The sequence below is a fragment of the Aspergillus affinis genome (genome assembly GCF_023601865.1).
Source record: "Aspergillus affinis strain CMG 70 chromosome Unknown NODE_104_length_129409_cov_87_598545, whole genome shotgun sequence".
NCBI lineage: Eukaryota > Fungi > Ascomycota > Eurotiomycetes > Eurotiales > Aspergillaceae > Aspergillus > Aspergillus affinis.
Window position 1 is genome coordinate 37,653 of NW_026515885.1, and position 25,257 is coordinate 62,909.

The 25,257-nt window shown below is 49.3% G+C and overlaps 9 protein-coding genes across 9 annotated transcripts; 4 read left to right on the top strand and 5 right to left on the bottom strand.

Moving 5' to 3' along the window:
• Positions 1 to 263: 263 nt before the first annotated feature.
• Positions 264 to 2,296, top strand: KD926_000163 (uncharacterized protein; the record flags this gene model as incomplete). Its single annotated transcript, XM_053104092.1, has 4 exons — positions 264 to 444; positions 503 to 1,511; positions 1,563 to 1,978; positions 2,049 to 2,296. The coding sequence occupies 4 exons, from the start codon at positions 264 to 266 to the stop codon at positions 2,294 to 2,296; spliced, it is 1,854 nt and encodes a 617-aa protein (XP_052952582.1).
• Positions 2,297 to 2,410: 114 nt separating this feature from the next.
• Positions 2,411 to 4,021, bottom strand: KD926_000164 (MFS transporter; the record flags this gene model as incomplete). The annotated part of the gene is made up of 2 exons (XM_053104094.1): positions 2,411 to 3,611; positions 3,675 to 4,021. 2 exons carry the CDS (start codon positions 4,019 to 4,021, stop codon positions 2,411 to 2,413), a joined length of 1,548 nt encoding a protein of 515 aa, XP_052952583.1.
• A 1,221-nt stretch (positions 4,022 to 5,242) lies between these two features.
• On the bottom strand, positions 5,243 to 6,082 carry KD926_000165 (uncharacterized protein; the record flags this gene model as incomplete). Its single annotated transcript, XM_053104095.1, has 1 exon — positions 5,243 to 6,082. The coding sequence occupies one exon, from the start codon at positions 6,080 to 6,082 to the stop codon at positions 5,243 to 5,245; it is 840 nt and encodes a 279-aa protein (XP_052952584.1).
• A 594-nt stretch (positions 6,083 to 6,676) lies between these two features.
• KD926_000166 (SDR family NAD(P)-dependent oxidoreductase) lies at positions 6,677 to 8,070 on the top strand (the record flags this gene model as incomplete). The annotated part of the gene is made up of 3 exons (XM_053104096.1): positions 6,677 to 7,360; positions 7,422 to 7,599; positions 8,042 to 8,070. 3 exons carry the CDS (start codon positions 6,677 to 6,679, stop codon positions 8,068 to 8,070), a joined length of 891 nt encoding a protein of 296 aa, XP_052952585.1.
• Positions 8,071 to 8,839: 769 nt separating this feature from the next.
• Positions 8,840 to 10,273, bottom strand: KD926_000167 (MFS general substrate transporter; the record flags this gene model as incomplete). Its single annotated transcript, XM_053104097.1, has 7 exons — positions 8,840 to 9,010; positions 9,058 to 9,090; positions 9,134 to 9,441; positions 9,502 to 9,707; positions 9,774 to 9,913; positions 9,971 to 10,087; positions 10,265 to 10,273. 7 exons carry the CDS (start codon positions 10,271 to 10,273, stop codon positions 8,840 to 8,842), a joined length of 984 nt encoding a protein of 327 aa, XP_052952586.1.
• Positions 10,274 to 11,655: 1,382 nt separating this feature from the next.
• KD926_000168 (uncharacterized protein) lies at positions 11,656 to 13,691 on the bottom strand (the record flags this gene model as incomplete). Its single annotated transcript, XM_053104098.1, has 2 exons — positions 11,656 to 13,017; positions 13,065 to 13,691. The coding sequence occupies 2 exons, from the start codon at positions 13,689 to 13,691 to the stop codon at positions 11,656 to 11,658; spliced, it is 1,989 nt and encodes a 662-aa protein (XP_052952587.1).
• Positions 13,692 to 15,592: 1,901 nt separating this feature from the next.
• On the top strand, positions 15,593 to 16,934 carry KD926_000169 (zinc-binding alcohol dehydrogenase family protein; the record flags this gene model as incomplete). The annotated part of the gene is made up of 5 exons (XM_053104099.1): positions 15,593 to 15,740; positions 15,805 to 15,939; positions 16,007 to 16,213; positions 16,288 to 16,655; positions 16,752 to 16,934. 5 exons carry the CDS (start codon positions 15,593 to 15,595, stop codon positions 16,932 to 16,934), a joined length of 1,041 nt encoding a protein of 346 aa, XP_052952588.1.
• Positions 16,935 to 17,237: 303 nt separating this feature from the next.
• KD926_000170 (PEX28-32 family peroxisomal membrane protein) lies at positions 17,238 to 18,994 on the bottom strand (the record flags this gene model as incomplete). Its single annotated transcript, XM_053104100.1, has 3 exons — positions 17,238 to 18,561; positions 18,622 to 18,759; positions 18,831 to 18,994. The coding sequence occupies 3 exons, from the start codon at positions 18,992 to 18,994 to the stop codon at positions 17,238 to 17,240; spliced, it is 1,626 nt and encodes a 541-aa protein (XP_052952589.1).
• A 1,032-nt stretch (positions 18,995 to 20,026) lies between these two features.
• Positions 20,027 to 24,608, top strand: KD926_000171 (putative protein kinase; the record flags this gene model as incomplete). Its single annotated transcript, XM_053104101.1, has 3 exons — positions 20,027 to 20,132; positions 20,213 to 20,396; positions 20,543 to 24,608. The coding sequence occupies 3 exons, from the start codon at positions 20,027 to 20,029 to the stop codon at positions 24,606 to 24,608; spliced, it is 4,356 nt and encodes a 1,451-aa protein (XP_052952590.1).
• Between the last annotated feature and the right edge of the window lie 649 nt (positions 24,609 to 25,257).

The following is a 25,257-nucleotide window of genomic DNA, read 5'->3' on the forward strand; positions in this document are numbered from 1 at the left end:
CAAATTCAAGCAATACAGAGTGGCCATCTAGAAACGGAAAATATCCCTTGGACAGTCCCGGAAATCTCAAGCGGACCTGTTGAATCTGTGGAAACTCATGGTTATCCACCGGCAGGTAGGAGTTCACGCGTAGATCAAATTTGATGCCTTACCCATCGTACCATATCAACTATCACGAGCCAAGGAGCTGACTGTCGACAGGGAATTTCCCATTTATCACTGGATATGACCCCCTGGAAGAATTTTTTTCCTTCAGCCACAGCATGGGGCTGACTTCCGACTGGACATTGCCGACTGAGCTGGGTCTGACACCGATCATTGCTAAAGAACCCAATTACTATTCCATTCCAACGCTGTCGGACCGTTCGAGACGGCAGGAACGTTCGAGTTCTGTCCATGTAGACCATTCTCTCACCCAACTCCCAGTTGAGAAAGATTCGATAGGTAAATGGTCAAAGATTCCGAAACCCGAGGAAAGGAATCTAATAGAAATGATGCACAGGAGAATTTGGGGTTTTAACATTACCCATTCTCAGAGTCACTGAGGGACATCGTCAGCATCTCCTCGAAGAATTGGAAAGTGCTCAGGTCACCGGCATAAACTTTGCCTTACCATCGTCCCAGTCCTTGAGTCGATTTACAAACGCATTTTTTGATAGCTTCTATCCACATATGCCCGTGGTGCACATACCAACGTTCAGTCTAGATAACTGCGACGCTAAGATCACTCTAGCCATGGCTGCTCTGGGAGCTCAATATCGGCACGAGCACCGGAAAGCGGTCATGTTATTCTATGCGGCCAAATCAACACTGAAGAAAGAATTGCATGAGCGAGAAGCAAGAGCGATCAACATAAAATATTCTTTGAGTCCGTATACAAATACGAATACAGGCCAGGACCGATCTAGCGCCAAGGGCCTCCCATATCAGGAGCTTATGTGTGAAACACGTTGCGCTCTCTACCTGATCGCATTTGCAACGTGGCAGGGCGAACCAGAGATAGTACGGGAAGCGTTCAACCTTCAGAGTTTTCTAGCAAGATGCGTCCGAGAAGGTGGACTAGAAGAGAGCGAAGAGACTCTTCAAGCTACTCCTCTCGACTGGCACACATGGATTGAGCAAGAGACAAACAGGCGACTTAAACTTTTCTCTTTTGCTTGGCTTAACTTGCAAAGTATAGCTTTTGGGGTACCTCCAATCATTCTAGCCGATGAAGTTCATCTTCGCCTTCCATGCACCTGCATCGAATGGATATGTCCGAACCAGGAGAGATTTTCAGCAATTCATGCTTACGGTCACCAGGAGCAAATGCTTTTCCAGGATGCACTCGGTCACTTGGGGAAAGGTGTTCCCAGTTCAAATTTTTTCTTGTCGCAACCAATACCCTCACCTTTAGCAAACTATATCCTTCTCCACGGTCTCATACAAAAGATCACGCTGACGCATCGGACCATCGGCTGGACCCTTGGTCGCGGAAACGCTTTGTTAGTTGCTCAAAATGAAAGCATGCGGTAAGTGAAAAACCTCACGTCCATTTAACTAGTCCTCATAGTTATTTATAGAGATTCTCTTCGAGCGTGGACTTTCCAATGGCAACGAGCCCCCGAGTCTAGTCTTGATCCTCGAAACCCGAATGGACCCGTTACTTTCACGTCAACTGCTCTGCTCGGTCTTTCATACGTCCGGCTCGCCTTCGACATGGCCTCATACAAAATTCTGGAATCTCGAAGCCCCCAGGAAATCGCCACCCGACTTCTCAACTTACCAGATCTTCCTCACGGCCCCCATCTCCTTCCTGCAATGCTCCATGCAACCCACGCCCTAAGCATACCCGTCAAACTGGGGGTGGATTTCGTTGCGCGAAGCCATGCTTTTGTATGGAGTATTCAACATTCCATCTGTGGGTTTGAATTCGCGGTTTATCTTTGTAAATGGCTGTACCATATCTGCGATACTCATGCGACAAGACCTCTTGATGGTATGTTCAACCAAGTATCCTGTCTATTGGATGCAGAGATCCTTTTTGACCAGTGCTAATTCCGCAATAGAGCATGAAACCCGATCGATAAATTGGATCAGTGACATCGTCGAGGAAGGGCGAACATCCGGTGACGAGGATCTTTGTCCCGAACCAGTATATCCTTCTAATTACAGATACCTGGCCTTTCTTGTTGTGAAGTTATGGGCTCGTCTTATTAGGGGAAACGGGCAGTGGGCACTACTGGGAGTTATTGGAGAGAGCCTGGACATTTATGCTGATGGATGTCGAGAGAAGTATATTTTAACCCAAGCCTAGTTGTTTAATTTTGTATGAGCCCGTGTCTTAAACGCCAAAATCCAACTCTATCATCAAAGATATTCTACCCTGAATGAAGAAATATTAAATATGAAATCCATAGACAAAACCCAATCACCACTTCGACACAAACCTCGACTTCGCCCTTAACCTCGCCCCAAAATTATACAACAAATAAATCCCCACCACACATCCCACCGTCAAACCCGCCAGCAAACTACAGCCCCTCCCGACCCCCAGGTTCCGATACAGGGGAGTCGAAAAGATAACCGCTCCGCAGGCAAACGCACTTCGAGTGAAATCCGTCGCCGCGAACACGCTCGCCGCATACTGCGGATAACACGCCGGGATATACAGAAAGACGCATTGCATCAGAATGAACACGCAGCCAGGGTATATGACAATGCCGATTGTTGGGACGATCCAATGGACCTCAGGGCGAGCAGACCACCCGAACAAGAATAGACCGATAGATGGGCCGAAACAGGCGAATAGAGCTGGGATGAGGAGGTCTTCGGGGTTCTTGAACCCCCCTGCTTGGGATCGGGGGATGAAGATCTTGTAGATGTAGAGGTTGTAGATGAGGAAGGAGATGGAGGTGCCGACGACGATAGCGAGGAAGGCGAGGCCCATTTCTCCGAGGTTAAAGCCGTGAATCTCTTGGTAGACGATGGGGAAGGCCTCGAAGAAGGAGTAGTAGATGCCGTAGGTGAGGGAGGTGTAGCAGTTCAGGAAAAGGATGGCTGGATCGAGGAAGGTGATTTTGAGAGGGATGAGTAGAGATTCGCGCACCACGGTGTGGAAGGATAGGTTTGATTGAGCGATTTCGGCGGTCGAGCGATATCTGTACGGTCCTTGGGAGTTGCGCTTTTCGAGACGTCTTGCACGTCGGTAGAGGATTGTGGATGGGCTGGTTTCGGGAAGGAGGAAGATCAGGATGAGGACTGGGGCAGCTGCGATCAGAATCTCCCACATGGAGAACCGCCAGCCTAGGACTGGGATTGCGAATCCAGAGACTAGAACGCCGATGGCGGGAGCGCAGAAGACGGAATATACCCAGGTTGTCATAGCGTGAGGGAGCACGTCCGGCGAGTATACGTCGGCAATCGAAGCGCCTCCGGTAGCGAGACATGGACTTCCAAAGAAGCCTTGAAGAAAGCGCAGGAAGTAGAAACCGATCGCATTTGGGGCGATGGATGTCGGGATGCTGATAATGCAGAATAGGGAGAACGATATTGCATATGGTAGATTCCGTCCGATACGAGGAATCTCACTCAAGGGACTGAAGAAGAGAGGACCGGTTCCGTACCCAAGCCTATGTGAAGTAATCAAAGATTAGAATCGGATGTATACTGTTTTGCGATTGAGTAGAACATACACGTAGATAGCCAACCCTAGGGCTGCCTCGGCCTTGTTGACATCAAACTCCTGGATGAAGGCATCTTCACTGGGCGTGTAAATCGGCGCTGCCATATACACGACAAAGCTGTAGATGCCGATGACAAAAGGCACAAAAGCCTTTTTGGCCTGAGACCAGTTGCGTGGGTTCTCTGCATCGTCTTCGGAATACCAATCCACTGGGATAGTCTGGTCGTCATCCGCCTTTTCGCAATCGAATTTGCTTTGCCATTGAGGATGCTCTTCATCGTATTTCAACCAGGACGGCTTGCCAATTAGACGAAGAAACTCGCCTATGAAGCTGTCGCGAACACATTTGGCTGCCATTGTAGCCTAATGTTTGAACTTTTGAGGGTGATTTGGTAGCAGTAAGCAACCTGGGTAGGGCCGCACAATACCATTTATACTGCTTCAGGTTCGCCATCTTGTTCTCGAGGATGCTTAGATTTGTAAGAAATTTCGATCGGAGCAATTAGTAACTTGAGGACTGATTCTTCTTTTTTCTTCGTGGTGTCTCCAATGGCCACAGCAATTACTGATTGCGGTGTGTGGAGGTGTTTTGGAGATGGCTTGGAGACGGTTGGCTTTCTCTGCAAACCTACACAATTCTAGTCCCATGCAATTCTGCACTAGTGATTGGCGACTGACAATTTAAATCAGTTAAATTCTTCACTGTCATGTCAAATGAATACCCTCTTACAGTTCAATGCTAACCTGGCCATCAACACAACGGAGGGATAGAATTACAGAAGGCGATCATCAGGGTCGACGGAAAATAAATTCTAAAAGGATTTTTTTCTTGACTAGGATAACCTCAGTGGCAACCTGATTTATCTATCCCCTTTTTTATTGAATAGCTCAAGACCAATTTTTCGCCCTTATTGAAGCATCTCAGCGAAAAATATAGAATATCGTTATTTATTCTGAAGCCTCAGGCATCGGTTGTGAGCAGCCTACTGACCCTACCTAATAGGGTTTAGCGAGGTCCTACGACCCACAGATCATGTAGATCGTTATGACTTCATTCACTTCTATACTACTGTCAGCGAAGATGGGGCAATTTTACGGCTAGGATTCAACACCTTGCCGCTTGCCGTCTAGATCAACTCTGAGGGCATTTCATGGCTTCAAGATAAGCCGATTTCAAAGAAGCACGTAGTCATATTGCACTTTAAATAGCTTCGTTTCGATCGTCTAAATCAAGATGATCAGACTTTCATTGAGCTTCGATTCTGCATACAAATTACTAGGCAATACGAAACCTTCATGATCCAATAACTACTCAAATCCTGCACGAAGACCTCGACATCCAAACAAGCTGAAAGAAGTCTATCAATTATGTTGACTCGGCTACTTCCCTCCTACACCTCCGTCCAATCCACGCCTGACAGCCTAGTTGAGACTGTGTCTACGAAACTAGACTGAAAGCCGTCGATTTAACCATACCTAGAACGCGATGTAAGAATCTACAGTCAGATTGTCCAGCGCCCGATCACATTCCAACTGCTTGCGATATCGATTACCACCCATCCAGTCGGCTACTTAATATCACCAGCTATCCCGTTGAAATCTCATAGCAGTCGTGAATTCCCAGTACTCAGGACACCAGCCCCCAGACTCCCAGTCAATGAAGCCAGAAAGATGGCCATCGTCGCCAACCAGAATATTATGTGCCTTGAGATCGCCGTGAGTGAATGTCACCAGGTGTGGATATTGGCGGATTTCGTTTGCATGCTTAATTTTTTGTAGATATTCATCTGTGGATTTAATGCCGTGTCCACTGACCGGGCTTAACAGGAAATCGTGGAGTTCGATCTCGGTAGCGAATGGGCCCATGATGTGGAATGGCACTCTTGTGCTCCGGATTGAGGTCCCGATAACTGAAGATATGCGGTGAGGATCAGGCGGCGTCCATTGTCGCATGGCATCGACGCATTCTTTGAGCTCAAAAAGCCATGGTTCTTCTGCTTCTACTTGCAGGGGTTCACTCATATTCACAAGTTCAATGCCAGGTAAACGAGTCATTAAAATCGAGTAAAGGAACGGGGAAGAATTTGGGTGCTCCCCGCAAGATATGACCTTGGGTACGGGCATCCCAGCGGCGCGGGCCATTTTCATTGAAGCGACCTCCTCGAGACTCGTTCGATTCGTCCACTTCAAGACCAGGCCGAAGGGCAGATGCATAATAAAGGGATCGACTATGCCGAGCCAATCACAATACCACTGTGAGAGGTGTTTCAGCGCGCCGTGAACGATGCCCCAGAGTCTTCTGGAGGTCCTTCCGGGAATCGATGGCACGGGGGGAGTTATCTTCGCGATCGTTGGCGACATCGGCTGGGGCCAGGTATAGTCCCGTCGCAGGAAGTGAGGAATCCAATAGTTAACCATCGTAGGGTTTGCCGCTAAAAGGTTAGACAAGACAACTGGGGATAAACAGAAATGCGACGCGGGAAGGAGGAGACAATGGGCGCAATGCTTGGCACTTGGCACCTGGCATCTCAGGCATCCAAAAAAACCTGGGCACGGATACTGCATCTTTCATGGGGAATCAGGGGATTAATTTCTGATAGCTGTTGAAGGTTCCAACTCTGCTTGGCACACTATGCTGCCCAGAGCAAGGTTAGTGAGTGTAGATTTACTGTTAACCCCACTAACCTGGCTGTCTGAACCCTGATTTCAAGATATGATAAATGTTTGTTAATCAAACTTTTTCGCGACTGAGCGCCGGATTAGGTTTTGTTAAATCCATGATGGCTAGGGTAACCTTGATTTGATGTCAAATCTTATAAGAAGTCGATCATTCCTGGCACAGACGTCCCCTCAAGATAGCCCCTCAAGACAACCCTTTAGCAGACGCCGATCCAAGAGAACCCAGATACAAAACCAATTGTCTAACGAAAGTCTCTATCTGGCTGCGCTTCAGCTAACTATATTCTTACCGAATCCGAGCCCTGAGAGCTAGTCGAATAAAATATGTACAAAATGTATCGGTTTTCTTTTCGGTCAAGAGGCCGTCTCGTTCAATCAACTTGGGCTCCTCGTGTATTTCGTTTCGTAGCCACGAGCTCTGTCCCCAAACCAGTCCCCGAAGCCCCCATCTTTCCTGTCCTGAGGAACAAAACCGCGATCATCACGGGCGGTACGCAAGGCATGGGCAAAGCAACCGCATCGGTGTTCTTGCGAGCCGGAGCCAAAGTGATTATAGCTGATTTAAAAGCGGAGGGTGCGCAGACGGCGGAGGAGCTATCCTCTATGGGCGATGTCCGGTTTGTGCAAACCAACATCTCCAAGTCAGGAGATGTTCAAAGCCTCATTTCGGAGACCGTCAAGGCCTTCGGAAGAATTGATGTGGCGGTCAACAACGCTGCCATGATTCCGGACAAGACTACGTTGGTTGATTTCGACGAGGACTATTGGAGAAGATTACTCGACGTAAACCTTACGGGCACCGCCTTATGTTGCAAGTATGAGATGCAGCAGATGCTGAGACAGAAATCAAAGGGATCTATTGTCAACATCGCCTCCGTCAACGCGTACATGACGCAGCCGCTCATGCCAGCATACACAGCAAGCAAGCATGCGTTGCTGGGATTGACCAAGCATGCGGCAACAGAGGGAGGCCCAGCAGGCATTCGAGTTAATGCTGTTGCACCAGGGGCGATCTATGTATGCTTCCTTCTTGCTTCATTCCTTCTTCTAGGACGCCGCTCTGTACTAACAGCAACAGAGCGAGATGTCTGCGACGGCATTAAAGATCATTGGCGTCACGCACGAGGAAATGGCACTCAATATTAGCAGCTTGAATCGTTTTGGAGAGCCGCACGAAGTGGCCCAGGGGTCGCTTTGGCTTGCTTCGGACAGTTCATCGTATGTGAATGGTATTTGCTTGCCCATCGAGGGAGGTTGTATGTCGAAATGGTAGTTTTGTGTGCTGTATTAATACTCAATGACCGTTGAATATTAGCAAGGTAGTGGGTCACCTACCTAGATGCAATCGAACGATCGAAGATTTGGGAAAAGAGAAGCAGTCAGATAAACTGCGCCATGAAGGAAAGAGTGATGCTGTATGGAAATCAGTTCATACGAATGGAAAATGGATACTTCTACAAAGCTTTCATACTTGGTCTTAGTGAGAGCAAAAACATCAATTCGTGGCTGTACTCTATCTGCAATATCTCAACCTTTCAAAAACCCGCTCGTGGAGCAGATCATTGCATTATTGGTGGTCCCCAGACAAAAGCATTCGTCATCCATGGCCATCACGTCAATCGGAGGGCGACCCGATTCAAAGTTGTGATTTATCTCCTCCTCGAACCCTTGGTAGCCGATACAACACTGACAGGCCAGCGTACAATGACCCAGAGCCAGAGGCCTAACAGTACTCCTTGATCGCTCACAGCATCCGCACTGGCGACCGCAGTAGACCCCTCGTCTAGCGCAGTCCCTGCGTAGGGTTTCCGACAAGTACCACTTGGGATCCTCTCGAAGGCACTGGATTGCACGATTCAAGGGATGACCAGAGGTATAACAATCAAAATAACATAGTCGTTGCCAAACTTTAAGGTACTGTTTTCTTGCCCAATCCAGCCCTTCTTCCAGACGGTCGCGTGCTTGGGTCATGCTTTCTTGATGGCCAGCATCTATTCCCGACGTGATTTCTTTCTGGTTTCTTTGTTGTCGCGTAAGGTAATGGGGCTTCTTTTTGTACCACCACACGTAACTAGAAATTATCGTCTAGGAAGTTCTTCACTGCAAGCTTCTCGTCCAGCGAGAGACCGATCAGAAGATGCTGTTGTTTGCGCATGTGCTAGGCGTCTCTCTGATTTCCTAATTGCTAGTTCCGCTACTCTCTCCACTTCAGAATCGAGGCAAGCGCTTGAGATAACATGACTATGGTAATATCGAGTTTGTGGGAAATGTGTTTCAGAGATAATTGGGGATCTGAGACCTACGCATCTCTGTGCTCTAGCTTGTCAGAATTTTGTGTCGATGGTTTAAATGACGCGTCAACTCGTCACGATGACTTTATTCTCCTAAAGAAAAACAAACAACAAAAGAAACCTCTCTTTACTAAATGAGAAAGCAAAGACTATATTCCCTTTTCACGTGGGCTGTCCCTTGCTATCAAGCTGTTCTTGGGCTGTTTCATTCTTCTCCTTGTTCCAAAGTGTTCTCCATCTCTGTTGGTACAATAACACCTTCTTCGACGAAGTAGTTTGTTTGCCGGACATAGACGATTATTGCATAGTACAGACCGAAGATACCTGCGAGGTATAGTGCCAGCTGCATAATAATCTGATCTCGGAAGGACATTCCCTAGGAGTCCACCGTGAATGACACACACATACCCAGACTAACTGTACCTTTAAATGCACCGGCGTAGCGGGCGCAAAGAGCTGGGTCATTTGTCAGTGCAGCAAGTGTCCATTAGACATGAACCTGGAAGCACCCGTAAACAATGCCGAATAGGATATAAAGGACCAGACCTGCAGCAAAGCTGCTATCGGTCCAATCGACGGAGAATGACCCCTCTTGATTGACTTGATTTTTCATTATCCAGGCAAGAAGGCTACAGGTAGCACCCATGGTAATCAAGGCCACGAAGGTAGTGCCCATTACACCGCGCAGCTTTCGGGGTTTGACATATTCATTATTGAGTATATAGCCGAGTAAAAGCGGAGTCGATATCATTATTGCTTGGAATAGCACGTTATTCAGGGTTCGCGTTCGTATATTGAAGTAGTAAGCTGCCAAGTTGAGGTTAGTCGTAAAACATTCGAAACACCCACCAAGAAGCAAGAACAAACCGTTGATGTTGCTGGTCATCGCTAAGCACATTTCAGCAACAAACATGGCCGGCAGAATAATTATAATCTTCGGATCAGTTATCACAGATAGAACACCCAAGACCTCTCTTTTGACTGTTGCCTTTTCAAATGTAGCAATATGTCGGCCATCATCTCGAACAACATTCCCTGGATCGATTATGAAAATGGATGCCCCAACGATCGCGCTTTGAAATGACTCCAGTCAGTATGTATTCAACAAATTGATTGAATTTGGGCCGATGGCGTCTTACACGGTCATGACCACAATGAATGCAATATAGACAGCACTAGATACACCAGGCTGTTCGCCGCCAGTCATTTTGGCGCCAAATGCGATCAGAGCACCTACTGTACTTCCGCTTGAAGTGAGGATCCATTGCAAGGTGATATACTGTAAATGTGTCATTTTAGCATGGGGACGGGGCGAGCGAAAGAAGTGAATAATCACCATAGCCTTGTATTTCTCCTCTTGATAAGCAAACTGGATGAACCCGGATGTTGTCCATAGCAGAGCAGCACATATACTGAGGACCACACCAGCTAGTAGAGTGCCAGTAGTGAAGTTCTAGAACGACGGTGGAGCGAATTTCGAACCTAGAAGAGGGTAAACCTGCCCTCCCACTCGGTCATAGTACCATAGTGATCTAACATAAATAGGGTAACCGATACCCCCAATGACTCTGCAAATGAAGAAGTCGGATGGCCATAATATTTAGAAAATGTCGTATTGATGATTGCTCACGTGGTCCATTCTGGTTTCAAATGGTTCAAGACAGACCCAGCACACCATCATGCAACAGTATAGACACCATATAGAATACTACGATTCGACATTAATCGTGAGTTCTCATGGTCGTCGGGCACTTCCAACAAACCTATTAGTCAAAGCCGCTATTTCCTGCGAACTCGCTCGCCCACCACCCGCTCTAAGGCCGGTAAGAGCGATATAGATACTAGGGATGCAGAACAAAACGCTTCTATGTGTCAGCAAGTATGTACGGAAGGCTCATGGACTAGGCTCTCAGATCCCATCACAAAATTCTCAATAAAGGGGGACATGGTGATGAGATATCGAGCAAGACGACAATGAAAGCCATTATCAATTGAATTATGTTGTTGACTTATACTAGCAATAGCTTCGACCCACCCCCCAGATTCATCCATATGCAAAGAGAGTGCAAAACTCGTTTCTGGTACAATGCAGGGGCGAAAAGCTGCTCGCGACCAGTTCCGTCAGAAATATAATTCGCATTGGAATGAGGCTAGTGTTGATGTTGTTTTGGCCCCCGTTACGCTGAGTACTGCGCCGCCCCTTGGCGCGTACCCTTACTAGAGATATACGGCCATTTGGAACCTGCTTCAATACCCAGCGATTGCTTTACCAGCCTCGAGCTTTATTCGTGGATGGGATCTACTTAACTTTTCGGACCAAATTTATGACGCAAAAAATGATTTGGAAAAGAAAATGCTGGAGGATTATTCGGCAGCGACATCTCAGGGGCTGCCTGTTGGTCTGCAGGTTGTGGCCAAGCGAATGCATGAAGACACTCTGCTTCAAGCTACCTATATTATCGAGCAAGCACTTCAGGATTCAGCTAGGTTGAGCGCGCTATGAGGTCGGCATAAGTCTCATGTACTTGAAATAATCTGAATAATTTTAGAAATGGAAGTTTGAGTCTAGAGCTATTTTGCAAAGAAGCCTTGTGCTCGATGTAAATGTAAAACATTCAATTTCTTCGAGGAAACCTGACAGATGGCAACAGTATCTACATTACAGAGTTACCGCTGTGGAGTATTTCTGAACCACATGTACATCGGTTGCTAGAGGAAAGTCATAAGATGTGTTCTAGAAGGACTGGTGGAATAAACTGATCTCAAGATTTTGACGATAGAATAGAGAGAAAGAGACTTGATTATTAGAATATTTTCCCAGAAAAAGAGTTTTTTGGCTACAAGTCATTTTCACGCAGCTTAACATCGGTTCAAGCTAGTATTGATATGCTTCTTGCCACAGAAAACAAACATAACGAACGGTCATACTGAAGGATCTATTCAACATTCCTTGGATTTCATGAAAACCTAACATCTTAAGTTCCGTATTGAATCCTAGATTCCTTGACTATCAGAGAGATTTTACAATTTTCCACAGCACGCCTTGCTAGGCCCGTTGTTTTTGTTGTCATGCAAGCTGGACTTGTTGAATTCCTGGTTTGACTGGGGAACATCAAGAGCGGGATTCTTCTCGAAGAAGCCGGATGACTTGAGGTGTACACTGATCCGCTCAACTGCCATAACAGGGAAATCCTCGGGTCGAGAATTGTGCGTCAACGTGAACGTATGCCAGAAAACAAGATCGGCGTTCTTTACATTTTCACCACGACCAGCCCAAGTTTCGAGACCGGGGTTGGAAGATGTGCTTTGGTTTGTAAACACTCCAGCTGCATAAAGCTCATTGTCACGATACTTGGTAACCCAGATAGGGTGTTCGGCAAATAGTGCACGTTTGCGATTGAACGACTCGGTTGCCATTAACATCGGCTGGCTTGCGATGGTTTGAATCTTGTACGCAACCGGGCGACCGCTGACCTTGTTGATGACATTGTCATTCCGAATCTTGAAAGTTCGAGATTTGTAGATATCCGTCTCTGCATGTCCGCTTTGCTCAATGATCGAGCTTGCAGCAATGTAGCCAACTCCGTATGGATCGGCAACCCCAATTTCCTTTGGCAGCGCTATACTATCTTCGTAGACCACAGTATTATTAAAACCATCAATGGCTGGGTCAATTCGCAAGGAGAAGACATGTTGGTGGTTTGGAGCAGAAACGCCGGGGCCAACATTAGTGGACCAAGGGACCGTGATATCATTTGAGGTATCGATTGGCATGGTTGAAAGAATACCAGTTGTGTGAACCTCAAATTCAATGCCACCCGCTTGATCAAAGACCCAAGCAAAGACATACTCATAATTGGAAACTGTACAGATCATCTGCACAACAAGCTGACAGTTACGTACAACAGTGGCAATTCCGTTGCGGTAGTTGCTGTGATTATGAAGAATCCCACCATCTTGCTTGTGAAGACAAATGACGTTCTTCAATGTGACGGCATTTCCTTTAGAATCTGTTCGGTGGCCGTCAAAGTATTTGATATGACCAAGGCAGTCACACCCCAAGCTTAGTTGGTTGCAAGTGATTCCAAGGCCGACATCACCAACGTCGAATGCTTGTTTCCGGTGGTAAGGCTTTTGCGGATCAACATAGGGGACAGTCATTTCGGAGAGCGAGAGACGATAGAACACATTGCGTTCATCGTAGGTGACATTGTAGAGAACCATGCCCTCACGTACGTTGAAACCGACGCGGAACCGCCACTTCTGCCAGGACACAAGGTGACCGTCAGCTGGGAATGATGGTCCCTGCGGCTGCTGTACAATATAAGGCTTCAGGTCCTGGCGAACGGGCTCGTCCAACAGATCGTGGTGCGTACTCGACCGCTTTCACAGGCTTCCATGGCTGGGTCTCCCGGGTTTTGTGATCAAACCCTGTCGGCATGTTGTCGATCCGGATGAATTGCTTTGTAGTCGCATCGAACACAGGGGAGAAGTCGCATGCATGGAAGAGAGTAATGGTTACTCTGAGGATCGTCCACAGGAACGATATACATGTAACATTGAAACAGTCGGCGATTTTCGGAGTCGGAGTCAGTGCCGTAAACCCAAGGATCAGTGCAGACGCTCATTCCAGGAGGTAGCTGCATTTTCTCAATTTCCTGGATAATGGCAGGATGCTTGAGGCAAAGCTCCTCCATCTCGATGAGCTCGTCCACATCGGCAGGACCTTGAACTCCAGCAGGAAGCTCCTTCATTGACACAACCTTGCGGTCGTTCATTTTGATCAAGGCTTTGATGAAGACACCATTATCGACTCGATGGAAGTAAGAGAAGAGCAGACGTGTCGGTCGAGGAACATCCAGAAGAGGTCTGTTGAGGCGCTCGGCCTCGATAAAAGGTATGATATTGCTTTTGATCGGCTTCTGCACGTCTATTGTCCTAAAACGAAGAGGAATGCCGGGCAGGGCAGCACGAAGAATTGCCACAACTAGGCGAATCTCTCCCGGCTGCATGGGGTCGAATGGGTGAGGGGCATTGTGATGATTCATGGTCGCCATTGCAAAAGTGAATGATTCCTGTCGGAAGATGAGCCGAGTTGGAGTATATTAGAGCATAAGAGTCTTTGAAATCTAGTAATCTGACGAAGTGAATTGGGAAAGCCGCGCTCTATCTCGTGGGATTTATAGTCTTAGGTGACGAGCGTTGATGCAATGGTATTCTGTCGTATGATTCGTGAGATTGCCCCAAAGAGCTCGACATACGCCCAACATCGATTCTGGGGTAAGGTTGTCCCCAGCAAGTACACACAGAGCACAAATTGAGGGCTAGGATCTAGGTACCACAGCCGGAGATCGTATGGCCGGGCTCGCCTCAGCTGTTCTCCGGTCGTCCGAAGCCCTGAATCCGTTAAACATACGCTCAGTCGGAGTTGCCTGGTCGATCGTGATCATCAATCAGTCGGATACTAAAAGAGATCAAAAATACGTCAAGTGATAATGATTGGCCCACGGTGAGCCCCAATGAATCGGCTGGTTCTCCATTGAGGGTCCATTGCGCGGAAGAAAACCTCCTTGTGTATATGTCGTCAAAAGTCTCTCGGTCGCGTCTATAAATTCGTTGCCCCCGACTTCATCAGCTCAAGGTTCGAAAGTACTGATCCCGGAACACATCACTTCCATTCACGATTTACTCGAATACATTCAAGAATGTCATTTGGCAACCGAGCTACTTTGATCTCTGGGCAAACCATCCCGTATGTTCGTCACAAAGAAACCTTGGCCCATTTACCCTAATCAAATTGCAGGAAATTAGGCTATGGAACTTGGCAGTCCTCGCCCGGAGAGGTATCTTCTGGGGTGTACGAGGCTCTGAAGGCTGGATATCGTCATCTGGTAACAGAATATAACTCCCTTTCAAAAAGTAAACTGTTAACATCTTCTTGATAGGATCTGGCCAAAGTGTAACTGATCCTGATCTATTACGTGACAACCAGCTCTAACCACCTGAAGCTATGAGAATCAGCCAGAAGTCGCTCAAGGCATTCAAAAAGCATTCAAAGAGATTCCTGGTCTCAAGAGAGAAGATGTCTTTATTGTGAGTGAAGATCGTCATTCCCTTAAGAATTTAGCTACCTAACCGGACTAAGACTTCTAAATTATGGAACAAGTCAGTGACCATGCATTCTCTAACCGACAGTTGAATTGACTTTCTGGCAGCTCGCACCACCCAGAGGATATAGGAACAACTCTCGATGAGACGCTGGAAGAACTCAAGCTTGATTACTTTGACGTATGCAATATCTGCTTCGTGTTATAACGCTGCTAATAATTGATCCAAAACAGCTTTATCTGATTCATTGGCCGGTCGCTTTCCCCAAAAACGACAAAAATGAGCTGTCTCCTTTGCATGAGAATGGACGAGAGGTTGCCATTGACAACTCTGTTTGCCTTGTCGACACTTGGAAATGTTTGTTGCAAGCCCATCTCTTCTGCGCAGCAAGCCTGATTTAATGCTTTGTTGAGGCAGATATACTACTGCACCAAACAGTGTCAACTCTCTTAAGCGGAGGGTATTTATGCATATCCACGCGGTCACAAAACACTAGCAAGCATCTTGATCCTGGACACATAGCTTAGATAGGGTGGTGCGGGGGGTCCCAGACAAGCGGGGTTTAATGTTTAGTGGTCTTGCTGCAGCCCTTGAGGTTTAAGAACTGATTGGAGAGCTTTCTTCGAGCGGAAGTATAATGAACGACTTCTCTTGCACCGTCAGATGGCATCGGCTGTTGATTCTGCAGCTCAAGAATTGCATTTGTCAGCGCGGGGAAGCCTGACGTCAGTTGACTAAACAGATGTTCTAGTTAGTTATGCAGAATCTAGATAAATAGTCCTCGTATTCCTACCGCGCGATTCGTTGTATTTCAGGGATTTCCCCTCCGAAAACCCTCATCCTCATCATAATGGCAGAACAATCGAACACCTCCCTCGTGGTGCGCGTGCCGGAAGGCGGATCCCCGAAGTTGGTGCTGGAGGATCTACCCGTCCCTTCCCCGGCCAGTGGACAGGTCCTTGTGAAGCTGTCTCATGTAGCGCAGAACCCTACGGATGGTATGAGGTTTCCATTTGAACTGAAGAGAGAAAGATTGGTAGAGCTGAGACTCATATCTTCTAGTCCAAGCGTTTGACTCCAATGCCTTCGGTGACGGCGCCGTGCTGGGATGCGATTTTGTTGGCGAGGTAGTCAAACTGGGAGACGGCGTAACGCGACTGGTGAAAGGCGATGTCGTTGCTGGGTTGATCTGGGGAGGTAGGTGTTCACATTTTACATTCAAATCTGTGTATGAATGTCATGCTAACTTTACCAATCATTCAAGGCGAGTTCAAAGGACTCGGAGGCTACAGCACCTACAGTCTAGCCGACGAGAAGATCTGCTTCAAGCTCCCTGCCGGGCTATCCAGAGAGCATGCCAGCACCGTGCCTCTCGCAGCCACGACCGCATGGCTGGCCCTGTACTCGAAAGACTCTCTCAACATCGACCGCAACAAGACCGGAACGAGCATTCTCGTCTGGGGTGGAAGTTGTATGTCCGAAACCTCCACATCCTAGCGCAAATATATCCACCATCTACTAACGTTAAATCCACCAACCCCCCAGCCAGTGTCGGTCTCTACACCGTCCAACTCGCTTCCCTCCATGGCCTCGAGGTAATCGCAACCTGCAGTCCCCGTCACGCAGACTTAGTTCGCTCCTACGGCGCCAAACGCGTCTTTGACTACCGCGATGAGCAAGTCATCGGGAAGATCCATGCCGCGGCGCCGAACCTCCGTTACGCGTTCGACACCATCGGCAACGAATCGTCCTCAACGCTCGCTTCACAGGCCTCCTCGGGAGAAAACTGGATTTGCACGGTCCGTCCGGGCAAGGCACATACTCAGAACGTTTCGACACAGACCCATGTCAGTGATGTTTTGGTTTGGACGGCTTTCTTAAAGGAGCATCGATATGGGGAGTTTTATTGGCCGGTAAGTTCTCTTCTGTCTTTCGTCTTTCTGTCCTGTGGTTTTGGGGAGCTCTTGATATTGGTAGGCTAACTTGTGGGTTTTTTGAATGCCTTGTAGACTTCGAAACATGATCACGAGCTGGGTAGTGAGCTCTTTGAGAAATTGCCCGGGTGGTTGAGTCAAGGGACTATCAAACCTAGCGAGCCGAAGGTGTATCAGGGCCTGAAGTCGGTGGCTGGTGGCTTCCAAGAGCATCGGGAGGGTAAGATCTCGGGTTACAAGATTGTGTATAAGCTTTGAAAGAAGGCGTGAATCAAAGGAAGGATATATGGAACGATCCTGTGGCGAAATATAGCGACAATCGCGAACGTATTGAATGAATGCCTGAGGTTGCAACCTGCCAAGCTTTCCACAGCCGTTTTATATTTTAATGTAGGGAGCTTTTTCTTTGCTCAACGACGATTTACATGACCTGTAGCATCTCCTACATCAGCTCGTTCACATTCCTTACGGTCCATGGTCTCATTTTGAGATATACAATTTATACATTAAATTCCGTCTCAACTCGTAACGCTGACGCTCAAAGAGAAAAAGAAGAACCAGCTACTCCTCTTTGACCTCGTCCAAGCTTCGAGGCTTCCCCTGCTCAGTTGGCATACTTACGCGATGCACAATCCGAGCCCATCGTCTTCTCCGCCATTCTCCCATTGCGTTGGATCCAATGCCCCCCTTCTCTTCGTAGTCCTGTGAGGCTCGTCCCTTCCCTTTCTTCTTTCCTTTCTTACTCTCTCCTTTCGAGGAGGACCTTTGCTCCGATTGCTCGTAGTCATCGTACCCCAACGTCGTGGTCATTTCATCCTCATTCTTAGGAGATACCGTGGACGGAAGATCCCAAACCCAGCCCCCAACTTCCTCATTCGACAAAGGGCTTTCCGAGTCGCTTGCTGACACCTCGAACCCGACACCCGTGATCATGCGCTCCACGACCCACTCACGGCAATCCAAATCCAGCTCCCATTTCTTACTCTTCCAGGCCCAGCCCTGAGGAGCTCGGACATCCTCGAAGAACCGACATCCTTTGGGTCGGTCGCCTGCAATGCGGAGTGGAGATAACGGGTCGTAAGGCATCGGACTGAAGACGAAGTGCTCCCATTGTGATTCGGAAAACGGGGCAAGAGATCGATACTGGATTTCAAAGATCTCGACTTCCCGTTCCTCCGGGAATGAATGCAGGGAAATATCAGTTAGCGAGCCCAGGAGAGACATGGTGGCAGATGGCGTAGGGGGTAGTCCTAATAGATCCGAGGCGTCTTTCTTGACGAAGTTGGATCCGGAGGATTGGTCCGCGGAGTGGTCCGCCAGTTCACCTATCACACCCTGGATAAAGTCCTGGAGACTTGGGTGGCTAGACAGGACGGCCGCATTACCGCCAACTAGAAGGATGTACCGCCACGGGAAGAAGTGGGCGCATATGAACAGCAGAACGGTAACGATCGTGCATAGAAGAAAGACATTCGAGGACAGTTTCTCATTTGAGAAGTTGGTCAAGGGCGCAAAGACCGAGACAGTCGCGTCGTGCATATCAGAGAAATCGGCCATAACATTCTGCAGGTCCCTCATGTTCCGAAAGAAGTCCTTGGAAGTTTCCGAGGCTGGCTTGATGGTCTTTGCCGGCGCAAGCGCTGGTCCGTGGTACGAGTAGTACGGTGTAATGCTTGATGTCGAAGTCGATGGGGGCGGGGGATGTCGCGCCAAAAAGGCGGGGACCATCACAAAGAGCAAGATCGATGCGATGGGGATGATGACGAGCAAATGAGGATCCAGACATACGAAGGAATATACAAAGAGGAATGAAAATGTATGAGACGATTGTTTCCAACTGAACAGGCGCTCCAGTTGGTTCTGGAAGGAGAAGACAATCCCGATTCTGCCACGGATCTCAGTCTTCAAATCATCTTAAACACTACGCACCGAGAGTTTGATTTACCTGGCATTGAATCTGCGGAAGTTGTTCGCCATCACCGGTAGACTGAAGGCGGGTCGCTTGGCATCGGCACCGGCATGTCGGTCGGCCGATGTAGATTCATCGTCCACGTCCTCGGCGGGAATGACTTGTTGCAGCAGCCTGAAACACGGTCAATATCAATAAACAATGGCGCTGCGTGGCAAATGTAAGGCATCAAAGGAGCAACATACTTCGCAAACAATTTATCCTGCAGAGAGGGACCGCCGCTCGAGGTGGAGCGTCGGTGACCCGCCGAAGTTTCAGCGGAAGAAGAGCCGTGAGATTGCTGCCCGACCGAAGTTACGGGAATATGTTCGTTGCGGTTGACGACGGCGTCATCGGTGAATTTATCCATGATAACAACATCTGGCCACGGCAGCGACGAGGGGGAGGGAAGGAAAGAAGAGACATTTCCGTTCGGCGGAGAGAGGGAGAGGGGGGGAGATTAAAGTGTCGTTGCAAGCGGGAAGCACATGCAGGCGGAGGGCGGTAATCTTACCATTACCAGACCGAGCTCCCGGGCAGGAGGAAGATACGTCGAATACGGCCTCCGTACCGTCGATCAGGCGAGTGGGTATTTCTTCCGCCCGAGCATGTTTGGGCTGTTTGCAGGAGCTATGCCCAACGCGGACGGGGGCATCCGCAAAAAGGAGCAGGGGGGGCAGCCTTAACCCTTAGGCTCTTCAACGTTGTTTACCAGTCTCGGTGGAAGGACGAGGACTCCACCGCTTTTAATTATTAGTTAGTTATGGTTGTTGTTGACGTCTTTCTTGTCCGTGTGGAATTTTTTTTATTTTTTTCTTCGTCACTTCTATTTCTTTGTCTTTGTGTTTTTTTTTTTTCCCCTTCATTTTTTATCGCCTCGCCAGAGTACCAGAGTACCACTGACAGCGTTCTCCGGATCGTCCTCAATTTCTGGACCGTCTATACTCCGTCACGCCCGTAACTTTCCTCCCGAAAGTGTTGCCCCAGGCAGACTTTCTCCTCTGCACACCACCGTCCGCTCCAGCGCTGATAACTCCTATTTCTCCACCCCTCTAGAGATTTCGGACAAGCTGGGAAAAATAAAAAAAAACCACCAATTTTCCAATATCTTCATTCCTTCCATTATCAACTGCTCACCATCTCCTTTCCCCCAATAAACCCATCGCTCCCCTAGAACGGTCATTCCTGTTCTTGATCCCCGCAATGGACCGGTAACGTCCATTGATGGGTCGCGCGACGGTGTTGGTCAAGGCTCTCCTTTGTTTGAATAGCGAGAGACCGTTGACTCCTGAATGCCATTGCGATTGGGTTTCCACTTGGAATCCCCTATAATTTTTCATTTTCGATCCCGCCCGAGGCCTGTCTCCTACACCTTCGGGATTATCTCTGTCGGACTTCGATGATGCCAGGACAGCTACCGTCCCAGCCAGCTCTAGGGAAGGGATCGTCGCGTAAAGATTATTCGAATTCCTCCAGTCCCTCGCGAAATGACGACTCGGGCTCAGGAGGTAAGCTCGGCTTGGATGCCATGTGATGGTGACCAGATGGGTTGTTGAAGCCGTCAAGACTAACGTTCGTGGCGATTTAGCAGAAGGACCTACAAGACGACGATTGAACAAACACTCCTCCACCACCCTCCTATCCGACGCATCCTCCCAAACTCCTAAGACCGGTCCGGGTTCTCGTATAAGTGTGATGAACAGAAGGAGGTTATCGATACGGGATCAGAAGGCACCCCAGGGCCCGCGACCGCAGGAACCATCCCGGAGAAAGTAAGTTGTCCGCTGTTGGAAGTGCTCCTTTGTTCTCGCCGCCACTCCGTCTCCCCTGACCTCACCGTCATTTCCCCCCGTAAGACTGCATGCAGCTCGATGATTTAGGGCTTTCGGAGGTTCTAACCCACATTTTCTTTCCACAGCATTACATCCGGCTCCTTCTTTCACTCCGGTAACTCGTCAATCGATTCCACAAATGATTCCACGCAAAGCAACAACTCCCGCATCAGCCTCCGATCGACCAGCATGGGTACTTTCCCAAAAATGGAAGACAACCAAACCCCCCCCGAAAACGCGGATTTCCTTGCGCCGGTCAATTTCGACGACTTCCACAACAGCATCGTCGCGGAGCCGAGCTTGAACCATTTCCCAATGCCGCGAAGCGGGGGATCAGGTCCTGATCCCCCGAAACACGATCCGTGGCCGACCAGCCACGGAAATGGCGTGTCTGGACGCTTGAGGAGTAATTCTACCCGAAGGAAGAGCGTGTCAAATCAAAACGCATCGGCCGACGTGGCATCCACTCGAACTCCCTCGTATGCAGCAAGCCGAAGTCGTCGACAGAGTATTGTTCAGCCCGGGGTGACCAGCACTCCAGCGCAGCGAGCTCCTCGCAAATCGATAGGACCCGGCTCTATCCCGACAGCTGGCTCTGCCAGACGGCAGAGTCTGTCGGCCAGGAAGGCCAGTGCTAATACCGCACAATCCCAATTTGACCAAGCAAATTTTCTCAGTCCACGAACACAGCATGCCGACGCTGGCTCCACGGATCGCTCGAAGCTTACGGCGAACGCACGAAACATGAAGGCGAAGTCACTGCAACCCCCTAGTAGAGAGCCCGGGGAAAGCTTCTTGGCAACTTCTAGCGTTCCAGATCATTCTCGGTCGTCCTCCACGAATGCTGTCCGAACGCCAATCAAGAACGCCGCGGATACGGCAACGACTCCGGCCTCAGCGAAGCGCGTGTCGGCTATGCCGCCGCATGCGACGGGCCTGGGCGCTCGCACAATCAGTCCCACCGATGCGCGGCGAATGAAGCGCATGTCGACGGCGCCTCAAACACATCCAATGCCTCTGCCATATACTCCTCCCACCCAAACAGACCCTCTGCCTCTTCGTCCTCGCTCCAGCGCCCAGTCGCCTTCCATGATCCCCCGCAAGAGCGTGACCCCTTCTTCGACCAGAACCACCCCGGACCCCAACCGGAAATCGTATAGCTCTGGCTTGTCTTTGTCATCCAATACAAGTTATAACTCGGCGCGAAACTCGCAAGGCTCTCTACAGCATCGCCTATCCCAAGTCTCGTCCTCGTCGCGGCTGCCGACTCCTAAGCCTCGTACTGAGCATGCGACGACCGATGAGGAGGTACCTCCTGTACCGGCGATCCCTAAGGCGTACGAGTCCCCCAAGAGTGAAATTGATCAACCAAACTTTTCTGCTCCCCGCAAGACCAGTCTACCGCTGGATATCCATCTTCTCAAATCTAGAACCGATACAGATTCGGACACCAACCAGCAAGCAAGCGCAACGGAGGACGACGCTTCGGATTCTGCTACTACGCGACGGGCTATGAAAACACCCGAGGCTAAACCAAGGGCATCTGGTAGCCTCGCTAAGAAGAATTTGCAGCCACTCAAGCTCCCGCCTTTGAACCTGCTGCCACTGGGAACGCCGATGACAACGAAAATCGAAGCGCTGCGTGAAAGAGAAGAGGAAGCTAAATCGCACACTCCAACAGGCCAAATCACGTCCAAGACGCCTAGTACGCCTTTGACAGCGTCGAAAGCGAACTTTTTCTCTGTCCAGGATGATGATGACACGGCGCCGCGAACTCAGGCCAGAAGCAGCACTGCGCACTTCGTAGTCAGCACCTCTGTGCCTCACACCCTGAGGACCGCCAGTAGCTCCAGTGCCCTGGGAGGATTCGAGAACACACCAGCCGGCGCAAGAGCGGTTTCTCCCTACATATCATACACGCTGCCGAAGAGCAACAGTGATCTCAACTACCTTCGCCAGAAGCCCAGCGCCGACTATTCCCCTCGACCAGCGCAACCGCACAAACTGACCGGTCCACGCCCGCAAACCCAGTCTTCTGCCTTGTCTTCCAACGCGGAAACTGTCAGCCAACTCTCCACCTCATCCGATGCTGACAATAACAGCACGTCCGGATCGTCAGTCCGCAACAAGATTGTAGTGCCCCGGCAGCGCAGTGCCTCCAAGCCCCAACCGCCTCCTGATGCAGCAACGACCGATCCGAAAAAGCGGGATCCTATGCCGCCTCCGAAGATCCCGGCGTCTTCAACCTGGAGCAATTTATCGACGACCAAGAATACCAGTCCGACTCTGAAGACGTCTTACCTCAAGACAAGGAGGCAGTCTTCCATGATGAACATGGCAAATCCGGCATTGAGGAAACCCAGTGTCAGCAGTGAGCAGAGCCTTGCATTGGAGCCAAGCCCATCCAACGAGTCCGGAGAAAGTGACACTCTGCAACATCGTTCCGCATCTTCCATACTCTCGCCCGTTCACAAGATCCTCAACTCTGCGAAATCAAATGCTGGAGCCCACTCAACATCGACCGATCCTGTCAAGGATTCTGATGTCCAACTTGCTGATGAGGAGATGCGCAAGCTTGGTAGTCGACGCAAAGACTTTGAGCACGCCGCCAAGGAACTGGATGAACTCCGCAACAAATCTGCTCCTCAAGAACGCGTAACCCCCGGGCAGGCTCTCCGGATGGCGGGCTTGAACATCTTTGAACGCGGAGAAATCATCGACTTCAAAGACATCTATTTCTGTGGCACGCAACATGCCAAGAAGCATGTGGGTGACCTCAATTCTCAGGCTGCCAATTTCGGCTATGATGACGATCGCGGCGATTACAACATCGTTATCGGTGATCACCTCGCATATCGGTACGAAGTGATCAACGTGCTGGGCAAGGGAAGTTTTGGGCAGGTCGTGCGGTGTGTTGACCACAAAACCGGCGGTCTTGTCGCGGTTAAAATCATCCGCAATAAGAAACGATTCCACCAGCAGGCTCTGATCGAGGTGAACCTTCTGCAAAAACTCAAGGAATGGGATCCTCATCGCCGTCACAGCGTGGTCAACTTCACCCAGAGCTTTTATTTCCGCGGCCATTTGTGCATCTCGACTGAACTTCTGGGCATGAATCTTTACGAATTCATCAAGGCTCACGATTTCAAGGGATTTTCTCTAAAACTCATCCGTCGCTTTACGAAGCAGATCCTAGGCAGTCTCGTACTGTTGCACGCCAAGAAAGTGATTCATTGCGATCTTAAGCCGGAAAACATTCTCCTTTGCCATCCGATGAGCTCCGAGATCAGAGTGATTGACTTTGGCTCGAGTTGCTTCGAGAACGAGAAGGTGTACACCTACATTCAAAGTCGATTCTACCGCTCGCCAGAGGTGATCCTGGGCATGTCATACGGCATGCCAATCGACATGTGGAGTGTCGGCTGTATCCTGGCCGAGCTCTTTACTGGGTATCCGATTTTCCCCGGAGAGAACGAGCAGGAGCAGCTTGCCTGTATCATGGAGGTGTTCGGACCTCCGGAGAAGCACCTGATCGAGAAGAGCACTCGGAAGAAGCTGTTCTTCGATTCTCTTGGCAAACCAAGACTGACGGTCTCGTCGAAGGGTCGCCGTCGACGCCCGAGTTCCAAGGAGCTCAGGCAGTCCTTGAAATGCGACGACGATGCTTTCCTAGACTTCATTGCTCGTTGCCTGCGCTGGGATCCTGCTCGACGTATGACCCCCCATGAAGCACTTCGCCATGAATTTATCACCGGAGTCAAGCTGCCCCCACGACCCCGAACCTACACCGTGGGAACAAATTCTCCGGCCAAACGTGGAAACATCTTTTCCAACCCGTCATCGGGTCGCCCGCTTCCCGAGCCTCCTGCCACGAGCCTCAAGAATGGCGCCTTTGTTCGCAGCCGAGATGTGTCCGGCACGTCTCCAGTCAAACACCCCATTGGCAAGCGACATTCCACTGTGAGCGGCCTACCGCCGTCTACTCCCGGCAAGCGAGGCATCAGCACCTCCAACACCACGCCCGGATCGGCGTTGCCTCGCGTCGCCGCCAGGAGCATCAGTGGAAAGCCCGACCTCGCCACGGCAGCAGCTGCGACAAGCTTGGTGAGCGGCAAGACCACCGACTCCGACAAGAACACGACCACTGACTAGCATACAGAGGACTAAATAAAGCGGATGACGAGCGTTGCATCTTTTATTTCATTTTCTGGCCCCCCTTTACACTTCTTGCATATTTGTAATAATAATAATTGTTTGACTATCAAGTTGCATACACTGGTCGGGAACGTTTGTGATTTTTCTTTTCTTTGCACCATGTTATGATTGAATCTGAACTTGAGGAGGTGGACGACAGGAAGCCCATCCTATACCCTTACTTGAGCATTCCTATGCTTCCTCACGATGTCTGTTTGCTGTCTCTCGTTGATTTCATTTCCGAAAGCCTGTTGCTGTGATTTTGTTACGACCCTGGAAGCTGTGTTTTGCATGCCTATCCTCATTGTCTCTCGTTATCATTAACTCTCTTTTTCTTTTATTGCATATATTCCTTTTTTTTTTTCCTCAGTGGAACGTTGACTTCCACTGGACCCAGATGTATATTTATATTTATCTTTTTCTTCTTTCGTTGCTTCCTCTTTTCTAATTCGACTCGTGCTCTTTGGGGATTGCGCGGAGATGGCATGGGTTATGTTAGAGCCGGAGCATTGATGCATATACACTTACGAGATACACTGAACAGAATTGTAGACATTGATTGACACGAGAATTCTACTTTTATATGAATTTGCTGTAATTCGGAGCA